The 26,841-nt window shown below is 41.6% G+C and overlaps 1 protein-coding gene across 1 annotated transcript in view; it reads left to right on the top strand.

Moving 5' to 3' along the window:
* The first annotated feature begins 501 nt into the window (after nt 1–501).
* Nucleotides 502–26,841, top strand: part of LOC126092461 (palmitoyltransferase ZDHHC23-B) — a 79,012-nt gene continuing 52,672 nt past the window's right edge. The window contains exons 1-2 of the mRNA XM_049908062.1: nt 502–981; nt 25,239–25,524. Of these exons, the coding sequence (XP_049764019.1) occupies nt 869–981; nt 25,239–25,524 (399 nt within the window). The 5' untranslated portion in view covers nt 502–868. The remainder of the gene's footprint in view (nt 982–25,238; nt 25,525–26,841) is intronic.

Below are 26,841 nucleotides of genomic sequence, written 5' to 3'. Positions count from 1 at the left end.
AAAATAATGTTATACAATTGGCTGTAGTACTTAAAAAAGCTTATTATTTTTATTATCCGGTTTGCCATTCCTCCGCATTACGCCAGATGGTCGAGCATAGGCTTCGCTGTAGGGCGGCATTTCCCCTCCAGCGCAGTGCTCTCTCACTGCCCGGCTGCTACCCCCAGCACAACCGCTCCCACCACGCTTGCCCAGTCGTTTGCGGATCTACCGGCCAGTTTATCCTGCCTGCACTCTACACTTCAGACTGCAGTCTCACTGCTTCGATTAATGTGTCGTCATTTATTATAAATTTTAACAAAATAACAAAACGAAACAATTTATAGCAAATAACGACCAACAAACAACTGATATCAACCACGATGCAACGAAATGTGGAGTTCCGCCCATGACCGTGTCTGGAAAGAAATGAGCTTGTGGATCACATGATCAGTAACGGACGGATGACGTCAGCCGTCAAAACTTTCACCCAGAGAAACCTTGACTGTGCCGTAACGTGACGTAACGGGACGGGACGTCACTGCCAGTGTGGATGCCAACGTTTGAAATGTATTACAGATTGTTTTGTAGAGACGGGACTTCATATGACGGCCAGTGTGAATTGGCCTTCAGTCTGTCATCACAACTAAATCGAACGGTTTCAGACGAACGCCTATTGAAGGGTAACTCATTTTAGCGACTCATCCACTTGTTTCATGTAGATGAAAAACGTCTTTGGTGTGCGAGAAACGAAGTGCGTATGGTGAGCATAGCGAAGTGCCAACTACTCGAAGTTCTTTGGCAAGTGCGCCGGTGGCATGTTATTGTCGTATGTAAATTGTTTACATGAGGAAAAGTGGACAGTTTTTGATGGGTGACATAAGGAGAAATGGATGGCAGAGATAGCTTATGTTGTTGCGAGTATATTAATCGCAACCAAGAAAGATACCACATGTTAGAGTGTTGTTGCAATTGTGAAGAACTTGATATCTGCGTTGACAGGTGAGATTGATGATAGTTCTGGAAAAAAGAAACTATATATGATGAACTTCAAACGTGCGAGATACTAACATAAATCTAATGTAATTGATTTAAAAATCTTTGTTTTGCTTATAAGATGCCATCGAAGCTGAATTTAAATAGACAATGACATATATCTGTCGCAAAACGTAACGAGCATGATGCTACTGGTAACACAAAAGTTTTTACGTGTTATCTAGAGTTTCTGATTACTTACAGTTCTCCTAACTTATATTCAGTACAGTTATTGGTACCCAAGAATACCAGAAAGTGTCATTCAGTCATCATCACATCGTTATTTATGGCATACCATCGCGAAAAAAGTGTGGGAAATTTAAATACTTGTAGTAACAAAGTGCTTACAGATTATAATTTACAAATAATTTTCCAGTAATATTGAATACTTACGAAGTAATCATATGCGAGGTAACGTATGACGCACTGACGTCGCATTGGTACATCGAAAAACGATGTGTTATGCTGCAGCTATGGACTGCGTTTCTTTCTCCTTACACATTGTTTCCCCTGCGGTACTGGTGTGTAACATTACATTTGCCATATTTGATGGATGGTAACGAATGCAGAAAACAGTCAAAGATGTAAATTTAATTCAAGTGTGGTACAGTGAAATGACATTACAATAATATATTACAGTGAAAATTACAAATTAACTTAAAATATTAAATCTAAGAGTTGCCATGTAGATCCATGTAGATACAGTTTAGTGTAATAATAGTCATGTAACACAAAATTCTTTAATTGAACTTACGGCCCACTGAACCATCTACATGACATTTAATGTGCTGAGGTTGTTTTGATTGTTGAAGACATATGTACCCATGTATATGACTTTTCCTTTAATACAAATTTTAACCCGTTTAAGTCTTTGTTGAAGTTGTTTTTGGACTTAGTTGTATATGTGGTTTACATACACACCACAGTTCTTTCCTAAGCATGGTACTATTACAGGTACTGCGCGTTGTCTTCCTCTGACCTGTCAGTTACAGGCAGACCCATAGTTTAACATCGATTCTGAACACCAGTGCAGTTAGGCATCTTTTTACATTAACCAACAGTTCCAGAGCTACAAAATGTAAACCGGTGAAACTTTTAGGAATTACTGGGAATCAAAGCCAAGATCTCTGTGAAGTAGTTATCAGTTTATCCAGTTTCATTAGTTCTAGGCAGTGTGTTTTTCAATTATGGATGTGATATATCTGTAGTCTCAAAAGCTGATACTTTCTAATTTTTGTATTTCATTGTATGAGAAACCCATTTTATATAGTTCTTGAGAAATACTTAAATTTAGGCCTAAGTGCGGGATCTTAACAAAAGGCAGTGATAATGTATTTGCTTAGAACTGTGGATAAAGTTTAAAGGAATTATCGATCATGTGCTGCAGAGATACATAACCAGTGGAACAATTCATGATGGGAGGGATCCTCCATGATATATGGTTGCTGTAAAGAAATTTGTAAGAAGAGCAATGCGTTAAGCCTTTAATGACGACTGTTGCAGAATATTGTCAAATGATCTTTCAAAAAACCCAAAAAAATTCTGATCTTATGTAAAAGCTGTTAGTGGCACCAAAGTTAGTGTCCAGTCTCTCATGGAGAAACAGGAGCTGAAATTGAGGGTAGCAAAGCAAAAGTAGAAATGCTTTACCCCATTTTCAAATATTACTTTACACAGGAATATTCAGTAGAGTTGCCCAGATTAATCCTTGTACCACTGTAAAGATGAAATTAGTGTTATTGTCAGTGACATTGAGAAATGGTTGAAATCATTTAAACTGCTCAAGGGTCAGATGAAACTGCTGTCAGATTCTGTACTGAATTTGCGGATGCGTCAGCTGCTCAGTTAACTATAATCTGTTATAGATCTCTCAAACGGAAAACTGTGCCCAGTAGATGGGAGAAATCATAAGTCATATCCATTTACGAGAAGGGTAATAGAGATGATCTTCAAAAGTACTGCTCAGTATCTTTGACATCATTTTGGTGTAGAATCTTAGAGCATACTCTTAGCTCAAATATAAAGAGGTATCTTGAACAGAATGACCACCTCCACACCAACCAGCACAGATTTTGGAAACATGGATCATGTGAAACCCAACTCCAACTTTTCACGCATGATGTACTGAAAGCTTTGGATGTAGGCAATCAAGCAGATGCAGTAGCCTATTTATTATTCATGAAAAGCGTTTAACTCAGTGTCACATCTGTGCTTATTACCAACAGGATTACAGAAGTCTCAGAGTCCACCCGTCTGCATTGACCCATGACATCATCAGTGTGGTGGAAATGGCTATTCTAAGTGTCTGCAATATGGCGCCTATGATGTCAACACATAAATGCAGCAGTAAACACGAAAATACATAAAAATAAGATGATAACATCTCCCTCCAAAAATACAATCAAACTAACGGGGCTACCATGGGAAATTGGGGTTTTAGGGTGGGGACAAGCTAAGTATAACAGTAAAAAACACACCACAATCCCAAAACACACAAAATGGCAAACAAAAGAAAAAAATTACAACATTGTGCTACACCAACAAAATCTACAGGAATTTGACACTTTCCCTGGCCTATAAAGGTCAACCACAGCTAAAACTATGAAAATTGAAGTCGGTCATTTCCCTTGCCTTATATAGATCAACCACAACTATTGATACCAAAAAACCAACACGTACAAACATGAAAAATAAAACCAAAACACCTAAAAAATCTAAAAATCCAACATCCCTACATAAATTAAAATACATTCACTAGACCATTAATGCCAAAACATCACAACCCGAGAAGAATAGCCCCCCCCCCCCCAAAAAAAAAAAGAAAAAAATTACTTAGCAGCAACATATGCCGGAGCTGTAAACTAGGTTAGTCACCCCAGTCTCTAGTCTGAGATGACGGAACTCTGGTCAACCTCATGTTCTCACCACAAATACTACACTTCACAATCCCAGCAATCAGTCCATATAACTGGAGGAATGTAATAACAGACATGTCCTCCCCCATCTCCGACCGCAACAGTTATGTTATATTTCATCATCATACCCATACCTAACAAGAGAAGCCACACAGTAAACTAAACGCCTTACTGCACTACAAACAGCAAACCAATAACACCTCATGAAAACACCAAACATGTAAACAAAACAAAATATTAATTCATGACTCACTGAAAAAACTTCCAAACCTTACTACAAGCACTGCCAGTGGCATCACATATCCAGCACCAAGGCTCAAATGGAGCTAATAGAACACATTGCACTCAGTATATGCACACACACCACCAGAGGGCACCATCAAACACAACAAGACGACATTTAGAAACACAACCAACTCATAAACTGGGCACTTTAATGACATCACACACCACAACACCCTTACGTCATTGGTCAAAGCAGAGGAGTGGAATCTGACGCTTCATTGACCTTATCAACAGTATGACCATATACATATCAAGCAACATTTGTGATTGATTTTTTGCTAGGGAGGATGCAGCAAGTTGTATTGGACGGAGGGTCATAAGCATATGTAGAAGTATCTTTGGGTGTGCCCCAGTAAAGTGTGTTGGTGCCCTTGTTCTTCATGTGTATATTAATGAAAGTGCAGACATTATTAATAGCAACCTCAGACTTTTTGTAGATGATGCAGCTATGTGTTTGAAAGAAGCTGTATAACTATTCAGTGATTTCAGAGATTGGTACCTTCCTTTAAATGTTCAGAAACCTAAAGTTGAGCACATCACAAAATGAGAAAACATTGTATCCTATTACTACAATGTCAATGAGTCACTGTTGGAATCAGTAAACTTGTACAAATAACACTTTGTGGGGATATGAAATGGAATGAACAGCAGCTCAGTTGTGGATAAAGCAGGAGGCAGACTTAACTTTATTTTTACAATACTGAGGAAATGCCTTCGGTCTACAAAGGGGATTACTTAAAAACGACCTCCATGACTCATACTAGAACATTGCTCTAGTTTGTGGGAACTGTATCGTACAGGACTAACGGGCCATTGGGCATATGCAGAGAAGGGCAGCAAGAATGGTCACCATTTGTTTGATTTGTGGGAGTGTGTCACAGAGATGCTGAAGAAAATGAACTGTCAGACTCTTGAACATAAATATGAACTGTCCCAAGAAAGCTTACTTTAAAAACTTTCAAGAACTGACTGTAAATGGCTATAAGAATATACTACAACCCCTTTCATATCACTCCCATAGGGACTGTGAGGACAAGGTTAGACAAATTACAGCATACACACACAGGCATTCAGCAAGCATTCTTCCTTCACTCCATACGTGAATGTAACATAAAAAATCCAAATAACTGGTACAATGGGATGTACCCTCTGCCATACACTTCACAGTGGTTTGCAGAGTATAAACGTAGATGTATCACTATATAAATATTTCAATAGCTATCTTTTCAGTACAAGGACTTGTGGGTGATTTCATCTCAAATCATACAGGTCATGTCAACTTGTGGTCATAGATTTCTCTGGAAAAAAAGTATATTAGGCCTCTATATCATAAATGTTAAGAAATAAAAATTATCGTAATTTTTGTGAATCATACAGCCCTTTGAAAAGTATATATTTTGTAAATAACTCTTAAAAATCTAATAAACTAAAAGTACTGGAAACATGGCAGGTGTTTTGAATTTAAGTTAATTTTTCCATTTAAATATTTTTTTTTTTTTATATAATTTGGAAAGTCCTTGAATGATATCTTTTCTGTATTACCGGGTACAAAACCGTACCTTCTGTGCTCCAGCTGTCCGTAATATGTAATTATTTTTTACTAAAAATGTAAAAAATTGCATTATTATTAGTTTTTATGAATTATCTACTGGAAAACCTCCATCCAAAACTTTTGAAAGTTACATAAAATATTTTTTGGATAATACGTTTGTAGTCAGAGCAAATGCAGTGGGCAGTATTTTTCCGTGTAAAGCGTTAAAAATTTTTCATCATTCTGCGCACTTCGCATTACTGAATTTCTAGTATAAAATATGGATGTTGGCAACAATGTTTCCAGTGCTCTTCTGTTAATGATAAACGAGTGAGAACTTGCACATAAACCATTCTTCATCAAGTTTTGTGTTTGGTTTGAACTTTTTGGTAGATACAGTAGGAAATACAGTAGTGAAAGAGTGAGGAATGTGGACTATGAAAAAAGACACAATAAGGTGGTGTTTAAAGTAAAAAATGCTTCACAGTTGTTGGAAATCTGTCAGAGGTATTGCATAAATATCTTGGTCCTCACATCAGAGTATTACCATCACATCCATTCTGCAGGGATTGCTACAATTACTATAGAAGAAATTTAGTGACAATCTGCCTGAATGATCACCATCACACAAATGTGTAACTGCAGAAGACAGTGCAGATATTTATATTGCTGGACATGAAGTTGTTGACATGTTGAATGTTAGCATTTTTGCTGTAGCCCCTACTACATCCCCCCTTAAACATCCAGGAAAAGTAAGAAGCACAATAAGAAAACAGTATGTTAAAAAAAAGGTGGAAGAAATTGAAACAAGTTTTACACAAGCAGGTGCAAAACTTTGTGAAGTGTATAACATAGATGCACTTAGTGGTACCTGAAGAATGTGCACAAAATGTGTTGTGTGGTTTCTAAACTAAATACTGATACCTCAGCAGCCACGTACACTGAGAAGGTACAGTTACTGACACTGATACCATGTAGCTTCTCTAAGTGGCAGATACAGAACTACATACCCACTCCATCACATTATCTGGTTTCAAAAGCTAGTAAAATAAAGAATGAGCTTTTGGGCATGCCTAGATTCTTACTATGGGCATCTGTTGCAAGATGAAATGCGTACTGTTGCTCAGGAATATTACCTGAGTGTTGACAAAGTTTGCAGCAGGCAAAGTCCTAACCAGGTGATGTTATCTCTGTTAGTGAAATAGATAAAAATATATATGACAAGACCAATAAGAGAAGCATATCTCCTAATGAAAAAGGAGAACCCGAATTTAAAAATAGGTCTCAAAAAATTCTACTCCTTATAACCAAAACGGGTAAATGCCAGCCAGTGAAGGAAGTATGCACATGTATTTACTGCACTAATTTGAAACTTACTTGTTTCACAGTGAGCAGTGTCACAGGAAAGAAGTACACAGAGATGGACCAGATGCTTTTGTGTATATGTAACGAGCTGCAAAATAAATGTTGGTTGCAGGAGTGTGCAATGTGTCCTGGTGCTGAAGTGATGACTGTTGAAGCATTACACCTTCAGGATAGTGACAATAACATAACCTATGTGTTGTGGGAGGAAGGAGAGTTGGCGGAGAAGACAGTAGAGCCAGAAAACATTGTTACAGAGGTTAGGCATTGGGTCGTGAAAGGAATAGCTCACCATCATAACCAGAGGATTCAGAGGCAAGCCATAGCAGAAGTAAAATCAGCCACATCCCAGAATACTGACACATTAGTTCATTTCCACTTCGCTGAGAACTGTCTGTTGCTTTGCAGGACGAAATTCAAAATTACTACTTCCACCCATCACAAGTATCAATTTTCACTTGTGTTGCTCACTTCCTTGGAACATCACACTGTTTTGCTATTGTCAGCAATCTCATTCATGAGAGTGCACTTGGGTGCTACGCTGTCAGCATGATAATTGATGACATAGCATCTAGAAGCTATGCATTTCCTAAACATGTGTATGTTATTGATGGTGCAGCATCTTGTTTTAAAAACTGCTTTCAGATTTATGAGCTTGGTCAACACTGTAGTACAGAAATTAAGACAAAGAAAAGATATTTTCAGCAACAGGTCATGGAAAAAGTGCATGTGCTGGGGTAGAAGCTGTCTGTAAACACCTTGCAACAAGATTTAATCTCCAACATGAAGCTGCTGTTGCTATAAGAGATGCTGCTGGATTTGCACATACCATATCAACATAAGTAACAAATACGAAACTCTTAATTCTAAATGAAAGTACATTAAGAGAACTCCATTTAAAAAAAAAAAGAGAAGTATGGTCTGCTATGAAGCCTGTGATAGGAATTCAATCAAGTCACCACTGGGTTGCTTTCCAGAGTGGCACATACATTGCAAGAACGGTTCTGCACAAAATGCAGTCTGTTACTGCGTGTGAAGTGCAGAGACCACACTATACGTTAGCATACTTTGAAGTAAGCCACTTCATTTCTTGTGTGTATGACAGTCAGTGGTTGGTGGGACAGATAATAATGCCTCTCATGAACTGCAAGATATAACTGTCTCCTCTATGATACCTCATGGTCCTGCTAATGCTCTCAAATGACTATAATCAAAAAATCTTTTTGCAGTTTCCATTTCCCAAGTATTGCTCTTGTTGCATCATCCTTGTCTGTGTGCAAATTCAGCTCAGCTATGCAAGTTCAATGAGAAGCAGATGAAAAACAAACAAACAAATGAAGTCTTTTCAACAGTGCAATGTTAATTGTTACATTGTAGGCAATTTTAATTCATGGAAAGTCATGAAGTAGAATCATGACAGAAGACAATAATAATTTGTGAATAATATCATAAAAAGAAAAATGGATATAAATATTCTACATTCTTATAAAATGCTTTTGAACAAAATTATGAATTCTTTTCCCACTCACTTATAATGCACTTATAATGTTGTAAAGTAATTATTTTGAGTCAGAAATACCAGTTTTGCATGACATTTCCTTAAAATCAGCAACTGGTTTAAATATTGATGTGTCCATGATTTTTTGACTGAGAGAGTAGAGCTTGGTCTACCTAAAAAAAAATTTTCACATTTTGTACAGACAAGTATTGCCCACTCTGATTGTGCATTCCATAAGTGACCAGCTAACATATCATGAAATTTTTGGAGCATGTAGGATGGGGATTTTGGAAAGTAATTTCTAAATAATAAAAATATTTCAGATTCTTTTATCTTTATGTACAAATATTTTGAGTTCAAGAATTTCATGCATTAATATCATAGCTGACCGTTACCAGTCATGCTTTATCATTTCTCAAGACAGTTAACACCGTGTGACTATTCATATTTAAAAAAAAGAAAGGGGGGGCAGTTGGGGGGGGGGGGGGGGCAAGCAAGCTCGGAAGTGTATTCATCATGTATTCATCATGTCTCATAGTACTGGGAACTAAGTATTTATTGAAAATAAATTCTGATCTCACTCACTTTTGGTTCCTTTATTAAAATTTTTCAATTTTCCCATTCATTAAGACTTTTCATGAATACTTTCATTTAGAGAGGTCAGCAGCATTTTAACAAATCATCAGAAAATCAAAATATTGTAGTTTTGGAGAGGTGTGGAACTTCAACATATATTTTTCTCAGCAAACTTTGAAATAGTGATGTCACACACTCACTCTTAACCAGTATAGTTTTGAAATGAAATCGGCCTTATTGTATTTTTTTTTTTTAATTTTATTCCTATGCCTGTATCATTTGCAAAAAGTAAAAAAAAAAGAGAGAAGAAAAGAAAATCTTCTGAAGCTTAAAATGGAAAATCATTTTGATATATCAGAAACACGAGCAGACCTAATATTGAGTGTTATGGTGTACCATGTCTAATTGCTTCAAATTTTGAGTGCCTGTCATTATGCAGTTGTGGCAGGTATGAAGGACAGAAGGTTAGTATCTGAGTCTGAACTTCAAATGTGTGTGACCACTATAGATTGAAGGCATTTGTTTCACATCCACTAGATCAAGCCAACACAAATTAGTTGTACTGAAGATTGTACACATTCAAATAGACTCTTGACTTTTGCTTTCAATCCACCATCTGTTATTTTTAATTTTCATAAATATAGGTTCTCCTCCAACAATCACTTCTCTACATACAGCTTTTATTCCAAGTGTCCTTGAAATCACAGCAAAATAAAAGCCACCAAGGAAATAAATCTATTACTACCCTTTAGTTGGTACCAATAAAAAATCCATAGTGCCATAAAACATATGCTTATACTCTAAATTTTCTGTTTTGCCAGTCAATAGATAATCATACCGGCTTACAAAATATCCCATCTCATCTTTGAAACTCAGTAAGTTACTTCCTGAAAAGACTGTTGGTTTGAGTGCTACATACTGTCACATCCCTCTTCAATTACCACCTCAGAAACAAAGTCATAGAAATAAAAAGCTGTCGACCTATTGGTGTCTCATAGTTAAGGAATGAGTAAAGTCAATTCAGGATTTTGTGAAACATTACATTTTTTTTTCATATACCACTATGGTGTTAAACTGAATTGAAGTAACATAATATTGTTGCCTTTGCCCTTGGCATAAATGTGCCCTAATTTCTAACTGAAATCAACTGTAGACATGTACAGTTTTCAAAATTCATATAATTATCAAGAGTCAGTATGGTACTGAAGACACTTTTTGATCATGGAAGTGTCAAAAACTTATAAATTTTAATTTAATTTACTTTCAGTTGAAAGTCTGCCATCTCCAGAATTAGACTAAAATTGATGTCCTCTAGTATATATACAAAGACCTGCTTCATTAATTTTTGTTGTTGGTGTGATCTAGTTAATATATAAGGTGGAAAAAGTTACATATGTGCACTCACTGTGCCATATTGAAGTGTGGACAAGTTTTGGTTTGTCCCGCACTTTGTTTCCTCTGTTGTTGAAATATATATAATCAGGTGATTTGCAGTAGTAGTGGCTAGTAAGGTACATTTGTAATTAAATTTTGAATCTGAAGGGGTCTGCAACATCTAGCGAATCAGGTGGGTGGTCAACAGAGACCATTGCATCCGAATATATGACTTCACTTGGAACCATAGACAAGCAGGCAAAGGCTCCGTGGACGTAGTTTTCTTGTGTTGTGCTTAGTAATGAAAACAGTGTATTATTACCAACAAATACCAGTAAGGAATAAGTATACTGAGGAATGAGTGTTCGGTCTCAAACATAACTTCGGTATTACATCCTCTCTTAGCTTATGTATGGGGAGTGTGATATAGTTGGTTGAAAAGCTATGGATAGAAAGTGTCTGCTTTCCGTATGATACAACAGAAATTACTGTAAATGTATTTATGTTGTAACTGCATCTTTGATTTCAAAATATGCTTCAGATTAAATACATATTTTTGCTGCTGTATTTAACTGTAATTGCCATTTCCTGCCTTTATTCAAATAAGCCAGGTACACATCACAATGCTAAATTGTTTTGCCTGGTCCAGATCTTATTTGCCAAGAAATCATTCATTCTCTGGCTGTGCATTTACCTTTTTTCTCTGCAAGCATCCATAGAGTGGTTTTCTTCTTAACTGGAATTCAGTAATGTTTCATAAGATAATTTCTTGTATAGCATTTTTTTGTACCTACTATATATGCTCCACTTTCAAAAACCCCTCCCACCATGCTACAGAACCCAGAGCCTAAAGAGACCCACAAGACAGTTATTAACCCATCCACTAAAAGCCTCAATCAGTCCTTTCCAAATGTGACACCTTTTGCCACACTCCCAAATTCAATCGTGCTGGGCTTTTTAAAGACCTTTCCTTCTCATGGTCATTGCAGCTGAAACACCTTTTCACCACTAACCCTGCACCATTCATTTTACTCTTGCATCTTACCATTAATCATCCCCCGATAATTCTCCAGAATTTCCTAAGCTCAAATCTTGCTTCACAATGTTTCCCCAAATCCCTCAACATGTAAACCAACTTCACATCTACCGAAATAACCATGATAAGAACTGATTCCATCTTTATAATCCCACCTTCCGACAAGGCTCCACAACTGTTTGAAATGTGGAGGCTACCTAGCTGAGGCCTCCACCAACGGTCAGACATGTCCACCAAAGCCTTGCCACAGGGACCCTGTACGAGAAGTCCTACATGATCACTCCCTATGGGTTCGTGGGTTAGAATAGGCCTGAGGTATTCCTGCCTGTCGTAAGAGGCACACTTTTCCGCTATATGAGTTCAGGTCCCATTCTGTGGTTTGACCAGCCACTTTCAAAATTCTACAGAAGTGCGGGCCATATGGAGAAGAACAGCTTATGTGGTGCATGAGTGCACTTAGATTCAATCTCCTGAATATCTTATTCTGGCTTTGCATCTCCACCTGCGATTCAACTATTTGGGCGAGGACACTTTTCGGGGTATGTCATCTCCTTCTGTTGTTTTGTTTCCTGCCCTCTTGCCCCCCCCCCTCCCCCCTATTACAATATTGGATTCCTCTGCGCCCAGTATCCAGCACGGTAGACAGTCTGTTGTGGTGGGGCCGTCATGTACCCATTCAGTGATAGTCCCCTGACAACACAGGGATCGTACTGCTGATGCCTGAGCTGTAAACTCCCTATGTATGCCAAGGAGTAGATGCCTGTCTTCCTGGGGCATCAGGACTCCTGGCAACGGCCACCATGCTAGTTGGCCTATGCTGTGGGTGGGTGGTGCCCATGGGGAGAGCCCCTGATCAGAGTTGGTGGCATCAGGGCAATTGACCTGCAATAAAGCGGACTAAGTCATCTCTTGCTGGTGACCGTACAGCACCAGCAGTCTCTAAGAAGGGCAAAATAGAATACAATGTATTGACACTAAATCGTTGCTCTCCGTCACTATACCATGGGAGGAAAGTAGAGCTACAGAACGGAGACAGCCATATTCGCCTTGGTTTCTAGTCTGTAGCAGAACTAATGGGGACTCTTTTCTACCGACGAAGCCTCAGTTTTTCGTTGAACACCTTGAGGATAAGTTTGGAGAAGGGACAGTGCTGTCCAAGATGCGAAACGGCACAATCTTGATTTAGGCAGAATCCCCAGCCCAATCTCGAGCATTACTCACCTGTGACAAGCTGGGTGATATTTCTGTTTCCGTCACTCCCCATAAAAGCCTCAACGTGGTCCAGGGTGAGATTTTCACTTTGCAGAGGAGTGTGCGCTGATATGAAACTTCCTGGCAGATTAAAACTGTGTGCCAGACCAAGACTCGAACTCGGGACCTTTGCCTGTCAGGGGCAAGTGCTCTACCAACTGAGCTACCCAAGCACAACTCATGCCCCATCCTCACAGCTTTACTTCTGCCAGTACCTCGTCTCCTACCTTCCAAACTTTACAGAAGCTCTTCTGCGAATCTAGCAGAACTAGCACTCCTGGAAGAAAGGATATTGTGGAGACATGGCTTAGCCACAGCCTGGGGGATGTTTCCAGAATGAGATTTTCACTGTGCAGCAGAGTGTGCACTGGTATGCTTCCTGGCAGATTAAAACTTGCCTGCGAAAGGCAAAGGTCCCAAGTTCGAGTCTCCGTCCGGCACACAATCTGCCAGAGGATTTCATGGTCCAGGGGATTATTTTCCATCATGCAGTCTGACTATGAGCTCCGCACCAATTTAGAACGGCAGAGTGTTAATTTCATCCGGAGCGTTTACAGGGAACTCAAAGATAACAGGGTTGCTACCAGTGCATTTATTTTGGCCTTTGATGGTGATTCATTGCCTGAAAAGGTCAAGGTGATGGTTTACCCCTGTGACGTCCTGCTGCACTTCCAGCGCCACATGTTGAGACTACGGACGTCCACTGCACCCAGATACTCCATGTGCGCCACCTCCCACTTACATCAACTGTGGAGAGCACAACTCCTCCTGCTAGCCAGACTGTCCAGTACTCCAAAAGTAGCAGAAAATTATGGAATACAAGAACCTGGACCGATTGACTTAAATTCGAAATGCTACATCCCATTCAGTTGACGTTGACGTATGTTGCAGCTACATCACCATCGCTGTCCCAAGTGCCAGTGTTTTCTCACTATGTGCCATGAACAGTGGGCCCTTCAGGCCACCAGAATACATCTGCCCCTTGGTGGTAGGGGGCAAATCTTGCTCTGTTGCTCCCAAAGCACCTACTTTGGGAGCAAGGCCCCCCCCCCCCCCCCCCCCCCCGCCCAAATGCAGGGGACATCGGTCCCTTCTCCCCAGCCGAAGAAGCAACAGCCTCTCGTGCGGAAGGGGTCCCTTGGGGCCCTCTCTTCCAAGGTCTCCACTAGTGCCACGGCAGACACTCACCAGTGGATCAAGGAGCCAAAAGCTGCTGGACGAAGAGGTTGGCAGTCTTCCTCCATGTCTAAAGCTGCTTCGGAGAAATCTTCCAAGCAAGCCCCTAAAGTGAAGTGAGAGAGCAAGCAAACTAAGTAGTAGTCTGCTAAGAAACAGGACCCTCTGGTCATCCACCGTAGAAAAAAAAAGGCTACAAAAACTCAGTTAGAGACAGCAGGTGACCCTGAGGCATAACCTGCCTCCTTGCGAACTTCATGCCTTCCCAGCCTCACGATAACGTCACCCACCAGTGAAATTGTGGCGGTTTTTTCCACCACATGGCTGAGCTACAGCAACTGTTAAGCTTTACACCTGCTTTCTGCATTGCCTTCCAGGAAGGCTGGTTCCTGGCAATGCGGACCCCTACCCTCCATGGCTATAAGGGATATTACAGGAATCGTAGCAACAATAATAGAGTGTCAGGTGGAGTTTGTGTCTGTGTCCTGAACTCAGTATGCAGTGAACCTGTGCCCCTTCAAACCCCTCCTGAAGCTGTAGCTGTCAGGATAAGGATGACACAGGAAATAAATGTTTGCAATGTATATCTTCCTCCAGATGATGCAGTACTCCTGAACGCATTGGTTGCACTGATTGATCAACTCCCTAAACCTTTCCTACTTTTGGGAGATATTAATGCTCATAACCCCTTGTGGGGTGGCACAGTTCTTACTGTCAAAAATTTGCTGTCACAACTCGACCTCTGCCTCTTAAATACTTGGGCCACCACACATTTCAGTGTGGCACATGGCATATATTCGGCCATTGACCTCTTGGTTTGCAGTCCTGGCCTTTTCTCATCTATCCACTGGAGAGCACATGACAACCTCTGTGGTAGTGACCATTGTGCCATCTTCCTGTCACTGCCCCGGCATCAGACCCATGGACACCTGCCCATATGGGCTTTAAACAAGGCACTCTGGGAAACTTTCACCGTTGAATCTCCCCCACACGGTAACATTGATGTGGTGGTTGAGCAGGTAACTATAATGATCGTTTCTGCCGTGGAAAATGTGATCCCTCATTCTTTAGGGTGCCCCCGGCGAAAGTTAGTCTCTTGGTGGTCGCCGGAAGTTGCTGAGGCAGTTAAGGAGCATCGGTGAGCTCTACTGCGGCATAAGCGGCACCCTCCCCTGGAGCACCTCATAGCCTATAAATGGCTCCGGCTCCGTGCCCGCTTTTGCCAGCTCACCATGAGGCAGAAACAGGAGTGTTGGGAGAGGTAAGTGTCGATCATTGGGTGCCATACTTTACCTTCCCAAGTCTGGGCAAAGATCAAACGAGTTTTTAGTTACTAGACCCCAACAGGTGTTCCTGGTGTTAACATAAATAGTGTGTTATCTACTGACACAAATGTGATTGCCGAGCACTTTGCTCAACTCTATACTCGCGCCTCTGGGTCGGAGAATTGGCCCCCAGCCTTTTGCACTCTCAAATGGCAGATGGAAGTGAGAGTCCTCTCATTTACTACACACCACAGTGAACCCTGTAACGCCCCATTTACAGAATGGGAACTCTCAGTGCCCTTGCACATTTACCCAACACAGCTCCTGGGCTTGATCGGATTCACAGTCAGATGATTAAACCTCTCTTGTCTGACTACAAGCAAAAACTCCTCATGATCTTCAACCGGATCTGGTCTGATGGTGTCTTTCCATCGCACTGGTGGAAGAGCACCATCATACCAGTGCACAAACCTTGCAAAAACCCGCTTGATGTGGATAGCTATCGGCCCATCAGCCTCACCAACTTTCTTTGTACGCTGCTGGAACGTATGGTGTGTTGGCATTTGATTTGGGTCCTGGAGTCTTGTGGTCTACTGGCTCCATGCCAGGGCGGCTTCCACCTGGGTCCCTCTACCACTGATAATCTTGTGTGCCTCGAGTCTGCCATCCGAACAGCCTTTTCTAGATGCCAACACCTTGTTGCCATCTTTGTTGATCTATGAAAAGCGTATGACACCACCTGGCGGCATCCTATCCTTGGCACATTATACGAGTGGTGTATTCGAGGCCTGCTCCCGATTTTTATCCAGAATTTCCTGTCGCTCCGTACTTTCCGTGTCCAAGTTGGTGTTTTCCTTGCCCCCCCCCCCCCCATATCCAGGAGAATGGGGTCCCAGAGGGCTGTGTGTTGAGTGTATCTCTATTTTTAGTGGCCTTTAACGGTCTTGCAGAAGCTGTAGGGCCGTCCGTCTCACCCTCTCTGTATGCAGACGACTTTGCATTTTGTATTGGTCCACCAGCACTGGTGTTGCTGAGCAGCTCCTACAGGGAGACATCCACAAGGCGCAGCCATGGGCTCTAGCCCATGGCTTTCAGTTTTCATCCGCAAAGTCGTGTGTGTCGTACCATTCGTTCGGAACCAGAACTGTACCTTACTGATGATCCCCTCACTGTAGTGGAGACGTATCGATTTTTGTTTTCGACACCTGATTGACTTATCTTCCTCACCTTCGTCAGCTTAAGCGGAAGTGCTGGCAGCACCTCAATGCCCTCCGTTGCCTGAGCAACACCAACTGGGGTGCAGATTGCCCTACACTGCTGCAGCTGTACAGAGCCCTTGTTCAATCCTGCCTTGACTATGGGAATCTGGTTTATGGTTCAGCGGCACCCTCAGCATTGCGTTTACTCGACCCAGTGCACCACTGTGGCATTCGACTAGCAACAGGAGTTTTTAGGATGAGTCCGGTGACCAGCGTCCTTGCGGAGGCTGGAGTTCCTCCATTGCAGGTCAGGCGTGCAAAACTGCTCGCCAGTTACGTTGCGCACGTTTGTAGTTCTCCTGCGCATCTGAATTACCATCTCCTTTTCCCACCCACGACAGTTCATCTCGCGCTTTGTGTCTGATGCCTTCTATCTGAACTGGAGTTGTTGCTTTTACCACCTATACTTGAAGTCCAATTGCGTACACTTCCCTGGTGTACACCTAGGCCACGGCTTCGCCTGGACCTTTCACATGGCCCAAAGGACTCAGTTTACCCCACAGCTTTCCGCTGTCACTTCATCTCGATTCTTGAGATGTACCGATGCCATGAAGTGGTTTACACTGACGGCTTGATAGCCAAAGGTCACATCAGCTTCGCATATGTCCATGGAGGACATATTGAACAACATTCTTTTCCCGATGGCTGCAGTGTTTTCACTGCAAAGCTGGTGGCTATATATCGTGCTCTTGAGCACATCCGTTCATGCTCTGGGGAATCATTTCTTCTGTGTACTGACTCCTTGAGCAGCCTACAAGCTATTGACCAGTGCTACCCTCATCATCCCTTGGCAGCAACCATCCAGGAGTCCATCTATGCCCTGGAGTGGTCCGGTCTTTCAGTGGTGTTTGTGTGGACCCCAGGACACATCGGAATCCCAGGCAACGAACTTGCTGACAGGCTTGCCAAACAGGCTACATGGAAACCACTTATGGAGGTCGACATTCCAATAACTGACCTGCATTCGTTTTTACATCACCAGGTTTTTTGGCTTTGGGAGATGGAATGGCATAGTCTCAGTACACACAACAAACTGTGTGCCATTAAGGAGACTATGAATGTGTGGCAGTCCTCCATGTGGTCCTGTCGCAGGGACTCTTCGTTCTCTGGTGGCTCCGCATTGGCCATGCTTGGGCATTCCACGGCTACCTCCTGAGCCATGAAGACCTGTTTCAGTGTCGATGCAGCGCCCGGTTGACATTGGGCCATATTCTGGTGCACTGTGCCGCTTCGATTGCTCTGTGACGAAATCTTCGGTTACCAGACTTGTTGCCGCTAATTTCATCTGACAATGTCTCATTCATCAGTTGATTTAGTTTTACGTTTTATTGATGAGGGTGGGTTTTATCATTTGATCTCTTTTGTCTCTCTGCGTCCTCCACCCTAGTGCCTTTAGGGTGGAGGTTTTAATGTGTTGCAGAGTGGCTGGCTTCTCCTTTTTATTCTCATGGTGAGCCAGCCACGGTAATCTGTTTTGTTGTTTTAATCTCTTCTACCTGTTTCTTGTGTTTCTGTGGTTTTTTTCTCCCCTTTTTTCCCTTTAAGTGTTTGTTGCCCTTCCATAGTTCTTGTGGTTTTTCCTTTCTCTCCATTTTGTGTTGTCAGTCTTGCTTGTTTTATTCTCACCTTGTGGATTGTTTTATTCAGAACAAGAGACCGATGACCTAGCTGTTTGGTCCCTTCCTCCGTCTTAAAACCAACCAGCCAGATCTCAAGTTCCTCCTCAAATCTCAATGCTCACCCCAAAATCTCTTCTGAGTCTGTGTCCCTCGCCTTCACCACTTTCCAGACTCATACCTTGTACCGGGATTACCCAATGTGGCTGGCTACTGAGCCCCCACAGTGAGGCTATGTGCCATTATTGATCAATACCTTCAGCCTGTTACCCAAAACCTTCCTCCTATATAAAAGACAAACAGTTTCTTTTACCTGCTCTACACAGTTCCTGTCCCTTTACCACCTGATGCCCTGCTTGTCACTGTCAATGCTGGCTCTCTCTGAACCAACATCCTCGATGCCTGACTGACTCCAAACAGAGAACCACTTTCCTGGGCATCATGACCAGCTGTATTATCACCCATAATTACTTCTCCTGTGAAGACAAAGCTGACAAACAAATTTGCAGTACAGTGAGAGGCACTTGCATGGCACTATCAGTGCCAACCTGTTCATGAGTAACCTAGAAGATCCTATGTGAATGTAGGCTTTCCCAGTGTAAGCTGCTGATGAAATCTTCTCGAGCTTCCTTTCGGGTAGCTGCGTTGAAAATCCACGATGTTTCGATGAGTGTCAGTCTCATCATCTTCACCAGAGGATGATGAGAATGACGCTCATCGAAACGTCATGGATTTTTGATGCAGCTACCCGGATGGAAGCCCGAGAAGATTTCATTAGATGAATCCTTCCTGGCTACCCAGAATTCCAAGCCCCTTACCTAGTTGAAATTCACTGATGACAAATTCATGATTTGGACTGAGGGTAAGGACACTACCTACATTCCTCCAGGACTTCAACACCTTCTCCCATTCCTTTCACTTCACTCTCTTCAGTCCAACAAGCATCTTTCCTCAAACTCGACCACTACCTCACAGGTGGCTTCATAACTACTTTTGTTGAAACATACCTATAGCCATTAACAATACCTCCATTTCAACAGCTGCCACCCACTCCACATAAAGAAGTCACTTCCATACTATCTAGCTAGTCATGCTCATCACATGAGCTATAGTGCACTTACAGCATGCCAGTACTTCCACTTGTCCTTTTGTTGGTTGTTGATTGTAGTCAGTTATTTGATAGTATACAGTAACCAATGAGCATTACTGAATTTAATGATTTGTTTCAGTGGAATATACAAATTGGTTTGTTGTCGATGTGGAGAACGGGAAGAAAACTTGAGGCATAACCCAAGACCTAGACCGAGCGGGGTGGCGCAGTGGTTAGACACTGGACTCGCATTCGGGAGGACGACGGTTCAATCCCGCGTCCGGCCATCCTGATTTAGGTTTTCCGTGATTTCCCTGACTCACTCCAGGCAAATGCCGGGATGGTTCCTCTGAAAGGGCACGGCCACCTTCCTTCCCAATCCTTCCCTAATCCGATGAGACCGATGACCACGCTGTCTGGTCTCCTTCCCCAAACCAACCAACCAACCAAGACCTAGGTTTGGCTGGAAGGTGACACTTTGGTCACGAGTAGGTGAAGCCAATGAATGTGAACAGATGAAAACTAGATTTGCTGACAGACTGGCCTGTAGCAAAGCTCAAGACATAGGTTTTGCTGGGATATGACAATTTGCTACGAGTTTGTGAAGCCATTGAATCTCAATACAGAAATATGATTGGCTTAGTAGATTGATGTGTAGTGTAATCTGAGATACATATGCCTAATTGCGATAACCTACTTGTATGAATAAAACGTTCTCAATTTTCAATTCAAATTGATGCGGCTTGAAAACCAAGAATGTTTTATTCATGTATGCCATCGCGAAAGACTCCGAGGAAACCTACTTGTACATCTCATTTCCATTTTTGCCAAACATTGAGATGATGTCTTTAAATTCTAAGCTAACAGAACAGAATATCAGCTAGATTTATTTATGAACCATAGGTTATTACATTCTGAATAACTACAGACAACCGACTTACAGAATGAAATATTCACTTTGCAGCGAGTGTGTGCTGATATGAAACTCTGTCTGCCGGACAGACTTGAACACAGGACCTTTGTCTTTTGCGGGCAAGTGTTCTACCAACTGAGCTACCCAAGCACAACTCACGACCCGTCCTCACAATTTTATTTCCGCCTGTACTTCATCTCCTACTTTCCAAATTTCACAGAAGTTCTCCTGCGAAACATGCAGGACTAGCACTACTGGGAGAAACGATATTATGTCTCCATGTCTCCACAGTATCCTTTCTTCCAGTAGTGATACTCTTGCAAGTTTCTCAGGAAGACTTCTGCGAAATCTGGAAGGTAGGAGACGAGGTACTGATGGAAGTAAAATTGTGAGGACAGGTCGTGAGTCTTGCTTGGGTAACTGAAAAGGTAGAGCACTTGTCCGCGAAAGGCAAAGGTCCCGAGTTTGAGTCTCAGTACAGCAAACAGTTTTAATCTGCCAGGAAGTTTCAGCTGACTCACAGTCTGTCATGTTCACTACACATAATTCATCTTGCTTACAGTTATCAACTGCAGCATGCAAAGGAATGGCCAGATAAACTGTAAATGCACTTAAACCATCTCATTTGCAGTGACAAGCAGTACCTCTACAAAGATGTCAACTGTCTAGCCGAGGCATTTGCAGTCCAAAATTACCCTCCTCACCTCATCCAGTTATAAGAAAAAGATCTCCTTTGCCTTGTCTCCCCAGTCATCTATTGTTCTCCATCCATTGTGACTCATTAGCATCCAGACTGTAACACCAGAATCACTTTCTCAACCAGGATTTTTGTGCCCTGAAGGGAGAAATATCCTCCCTGTCCCTCACACAGTGATATTCCAGAGTCCACCCAACCTATGCAATGTCTTTGTCCATCCCTATTCCACCCCTCCTGCCTACTTGTTGCCGCGTGGCTTATACCCCTGCGAGGCTTAGGTACAAGTCATGTCCTGTACATCCTTTCAATCCTCTCACTATAGTCTGTTCACGAAGAGAGGAACAAATTCTGATGTGACTGCAGAGAGCAAGAGAAGCAAGCTGTGCCCACCAATTCCCAGCACATAGTCCGTCAAGGGGGTGAGGGACAGTATGGGAGGCACAAGCTGCTCTTGTGTCACACATGCTGGCACAAGCTGCTCTTGTGTCACACATGCTGGCACTAGAATATTGCTCACATGTCGACATACGCTCCAAGCAACATTGACAGTATAATCTACTGCCACAGTACCAGCTGTCAATTGTCAAATATTGTGCATCTATAAAAGTAAAAACTGAGACAGGCATAACAAAAGCTTACAGTAGTCATGAAATTGAAATTGATAGTTTCTTGTTGAATGACAGTGCTTGTTGCTACTGGTTCTGTATCAGTACTCATAGAAAATTTGAAATTAAAAACAGCCAGTAATAGAAATTACTAAAAGGACTCATAATTTTAAAGATTTATTAATATATGTAACACTAAATTGTAAATATACATAAATCACTCATTGTCACAATCAGTCTCATTATCTTCCTGATTATTCCTTATTATCTACACCACTGTGCTATTCAGATGTATCAATACTAATTTTGTCTATTGCGAGTGTGATTAGACTGCCAAGCCTCCATTAATTTTTTTCAGTTATTGGACATTCCTGCAGTACCATCACCAGTTACCAGCAGTTACATTAGTGACATTAAGGATTCACTGGCAGATTAAAAACAGATTGTCATTGGACATATTTGTTGATTACACACAAACGAGGGCCCACAAAGGATAAATGATTGCAGGATGTGATGTAATACCTACACAACCACATAAGTGATTTCTGAAAGTCACTCTCACTCCTTGGGATGTCTCCTTGTAAGAAAAATAGTACAAACAGTTCCTACAGTAAATAATGGTGCTCTTGCGCGCACTAACAAACTGTTCATAATTCAGACAAAGGGGAAAGCAGTTTCAAAGCACGAACTAAAATAGTGGAACTTCTTTTTCCTCAGTATTTCAATTGATTTCTCAGGATTATCTTAGGAAGAATCCAAATTTTCTTTTCACAGAGCTGAAGCTTACTCCCGCGAATGTTCACCTCATCGGTTGGGACAGAGGTTGGAGCAGCTCTTCATTTTGGCTCCCCTGCTTGCAACATTCAAAGGTGTTATTAATTATTTTTCCAGCTCCACTCCATAAAGTACTACCATTGGTCTTCTCCGAGAAGTGAAAGAGTACCTAGCACTGCTCTTGATGAGCTGGGAATTGCTTCATCACTCACTGAGAGATGTATTAATTTGTGACACAACATAGCACAACAATCACCTTGCAATGGTAGTATACACAAGGTTCTGGACGGGCCGAAGTTGGCCAACTAGTGCGATCCAGAACTGGAAAGCTCTTCTTCATCTCTCTGTGAACAGGTTATACCAACTACTCCAGTTCTTTCACAGACACTTCCAACCCTATCACAGGCAGGACCACCTGTGTAAACAGCCACTGTGACTCATTCTACATGGACACGACTACTAACAACCTGACTATTCACATTAATGGCCACAGTAAAACTATGATCTAGGGACAGTTCACCACTTAATGCTGAGTATGTTGTGCAACACAATAAGCTTGACCCCAGTGGCTGCTTCACAGCTCGTACCATCTGGATCCTTCCCAACAACACCAGCTTTTTTTGAATTATGCAGGTGGGGACTCAGTCTGCAACATTTCCTGTGACCCCCATACCTGAATCTTCACTAGTACCTGTCTTCCTCCTCCTCTGTTTCTACTGCAGCTTGACACACGCTTTCTATCACCCCATCTCACCTGCATATACCTTTTCTATTTCTCTTCTTCTCTCCCTTTTTCCCTTCCATGGCATCATCTTTCCCCACCCATACCTTGCAAACCTCCCACTCCCCTGACACTTTCGTACCTGCACTAACCGATCCAGCCAAAATCATTACTTATGCCAGTGGAGCACAGCACCTAGAGAACTGTGTGTGTGTGTGTGTGTGTGTGTGTGTGTGTGTGTGTGTGTGTGTGTGTGTGTCATTCATTCTTCATGGAATGAATGAATGCTGAAAAGATATCCAACAATATACTTTTAAATGTGCCTGTTCGCAGTTCACAAGGTGAGCAGAAGTCTAGCCTGACTTACTTACTTTGTGCTGCTTCTTCTTCTTCTTCTTCTTCTTCTTCTTTTACAGATAGTCAAGCAATGTATGCATAACATAGATGCCAAAACCTTCTGGAACATATTTATATCTGTTTGTTAAAATAGTATTTTCTGGAATAGCAATATTTGCAAAAATGAACAGTAGTAATGATGTGATTGAGTTCTTACATAATCACATGGCTTTCATTAGCAGCAATACAGTCATTCAGATGAACCCTGAACTGTACGACCTCATAACAAGATTTAAAATAATTTACGATAAAGAATGAAGCTGTGTATGCTGATTCTAGTGTTTTACAACTTGCCTAAGAACATACACTATGTGATCAAAAGTATCTGGACACCTGGCTCAAAATGACTTAAAAGTTCATGGCGCCCTTCGTTGGTAATGCTGGAATTCAATATGGTGTTGGCCCACCCTGAGCCTTGATGACAGCTTCCGCTCTCACAGGCATACATTCAATCAGATGCTGGAAGGTTTCTTGGGGAATGGCAGCTCATTCTTCACGGAGTCCTGCACTGAGGAGAGGTATCAATGTCGGTTGGTGAGGCCTGGTACGAAGTCGGCATTCCAAAACATCCCAAAAGTGTTCTATAGGATTCAGGTCAGGACTCTGTACAGGCCAGTCCATTAAAGGGATGTTATTGTCATGTAACCAGTCCGCCACAGGCTGTGCATTATGAACTGGTGCTCGATCATGTTGAAAGATGCAGTCGCCATCCCCAAATTGCTCTTCAACAATGGGAAGCAATAAGGTGCTTAAAACATCAATGTAGACCTTTGCTGTGATAGTGCCATGCATAACAAAAAGGGGTGCAAGCCCCTCCATGAAAAACATGACCACACTATAACACTACCGCCACCAAATTTTACTGTTGGCACTACACACGCTGGCAGATGATGTTCACTGGGCATTCGCCATACCCACACCCTGCCATCGGATCGCCACATTGTGTACCGTGATTCATCACTCCACACTAAATTTTTCCACTGTTGAATCATCCAATGTTTATTCTCCTTACACCAAGCGAGGCATTGTTTGGCATTTAACGGTGCAATGTGTGGCTTACGAGCAGCCGTTGAACCATAAAATCCAAGTTTTCTCATCTCCCACCAAAATGTTACAGGACTTGCAGTGGATCCTGAGGCAGTTTGGAATTCCTGTGTGATGGTCTGGATAGATATCTGTCTATTACACATTACAACCCTCTTCAACTGTCGGCAGTCTCTGTCAGTCAACAGATGAGGTCGGCCTGTACGCTTTTGTGCTGTACGTGTCGCTTCATGTTTCCACTTCACCATCGGGAACAGTGGACCTAGGGATGTTTAGGAGTGTGAAAATCTCGCATACAGACGTATGACACAAGTGACACCCAGTCACTTAACCATTTTCAAAAACTATGAGTTCCGCGGAGCGCCCCATTCTGCTCTCTCACAGTGTCAAAAATGACTACTGAGGTGGCTGATATGGAGTACCTGGCAGTAGGTAGCAGCATAATGCACCTAATATGAAAAGCGTATGTTTTTGGGGGTGTCCAGATACTTTTGATCACATAGTGTATGACAGGGCAGGAAGTTGGGACAGTCACAAAATGATTATGATAATAATAATAATAATAATAATTGAAATTGTACAAAATTTCATCAGCATCTGGATTATCAGATTAAAACTGTTACTTTTGTACCTATTCAGCATCCCTTCAGGTGAACACATCTAATTATGTCTCATTTGTCATTATCTATTTGTTTCAGTTTCTTAGTTTAATAGCTGTTTGGGCTATAAAAAGCCCTTTAGAACAAATAGATTACTCATTCTGTTGTATTAATAACTATGTGATTAATGTTTAATCTATGTAATATAACCAACAAATTTTCAGAAATAATCCTTTTTCAGGCTGTTCCGGTGTCGGAAAGTGCCTGTATCTCTTTTCCATGCGGTCATGGTAACTATATGTGACCGAATGCGAATTCCTTGGCTACGTGGTGCACGACCTCTTGCACCAGAAATGTTCCTGCCCCCACTGTTACTGGCATTAATTGGTGTGATGGCAGCCCAAGGACCGTGGTGGACAGTTTTGACATTAGGTTCTGTGCCATTGGCTGCTTGGTTAATGCAACATTGTGTACCACCACGATATTTTGTTGCATGGATGGTTTCTTCTGTAGTATTGCCAGTACTGGTGAGTGGTGAAGTTGTTTACTTCTTGTGACAAATGAGGACACTTCTCAAGCTGTTAGTTAACTGAATAAAGAATAACACGTGGCTTACAATGTTTGGCTGAACTTAAATATGCACCCTCCATTTTCTGTCCTTGTAAGGGGTGGGGGGGGGGGGGGATGGGTGCAATGAAGATAGTAGCAGTGAGAGTATTAGATGGGGTAGCTGACAATAATCTGTTAACCAGATGATGTCTGTGTGCCATAAAATAGGAATAACTTACATTGTAAAGGCAAGTTTCTTGTGTTGTGTGGACATCTTTTTCTTCATCTTCTGTTGACATTTTCATTATCGATGCATATAGTAGTTTTGAAGTTGCACTTTACTTATTTACTAATGATTGTATCAAACAGGTACTACAGAAGCCTTTTAAGAACCTATTGCAGCATCTTGAGTATGGATCTGTGGTCTTTGTTCTAGCAGTATCATCATATTCCAATCATGTTGTATCCTCATCATCACTGTGTCTTTCAAAAGCAATGTGTAGCTGTTTGATTAATCATCCCGAGAATCATCTGGTTGAAGTAGAAATAGTGTGCCAGTTGATTTCATTATTAAGACTCTTTGAATAGGAAGAAGAAGTATGATTTGTAGTCTCTCCCTTTTCTTTGTTGCACAGTTTCTTATTCAGTTGCTGTCTTGAGTTTCGTACTGAGGAGGATATCAATCATAATATTAATAAAATATTGAGTGACAGATTATCTGTGAATGATAGGCAGTCCCCGTTCTGCAGGCTACTGGTTCTGAAGTTAATTCTGGCACCAATTATTGTTGAAACTGTTTTTGTCCATCAGAGATGATTATGTGATTTACTGTGTTTTCCATATTGAAGTAGTCATGGGCGTCGGTTAAGCATCTGGGATCATAGTGCAGAGTAGACAGTCACAGGAATAGTACAATCCATTTACTTTGGGAACTTCCCAGAACAGTCAGTTCCAGTATTATGAAATCTGGCAAATGCAGATTGTATTGTTTCTATATATGCAGTGAGTAAATTGTGTGTTTTGTTGCCAGACTTCCATGCAGTGGCTTGCAAAAAATTTGATGGTGTGTTAGAAACTTTGACAGTGAAAGCTGCGTATAAATGTGCTGGAATTTTGCTAAAATACTTTTAGTTGGGTGACTTTAAATGAGCTGAGACGCTAAGCAATGATTTCTTTCCAGTTTTTGTGCACTGGTGAGTCAAAACAGCAGGACAATCTCCCTAACCTTCGAGAAGGTGCTCCTGTCTGCAAAGTCACCAACCACAAATACCGTTGTCTTGCGCCATTCATTTGTT

The sequence above is a fragment of the Schistocerca cancellata genome, chromosome 7, assembly GCF_023864275.1.
Source record: "Schistocerca cancellata isolate TAMUIC-IGC-003103 chromosome 7, iqSchCanc2.1, whole genome shotgun sequence".
Classification (NCBI taxonomy): Eukaryota; Metazoa; Arthropoda; class Insecta; order Orthoptera; family Acrididae; genus Schistocerca; species Schistocerca cancellata.
The sequence above is the reverse complement of the archived record's forward strand: the minus strand, read 5'-3'. Positions and strand labels throughout refer to the sequence as shown.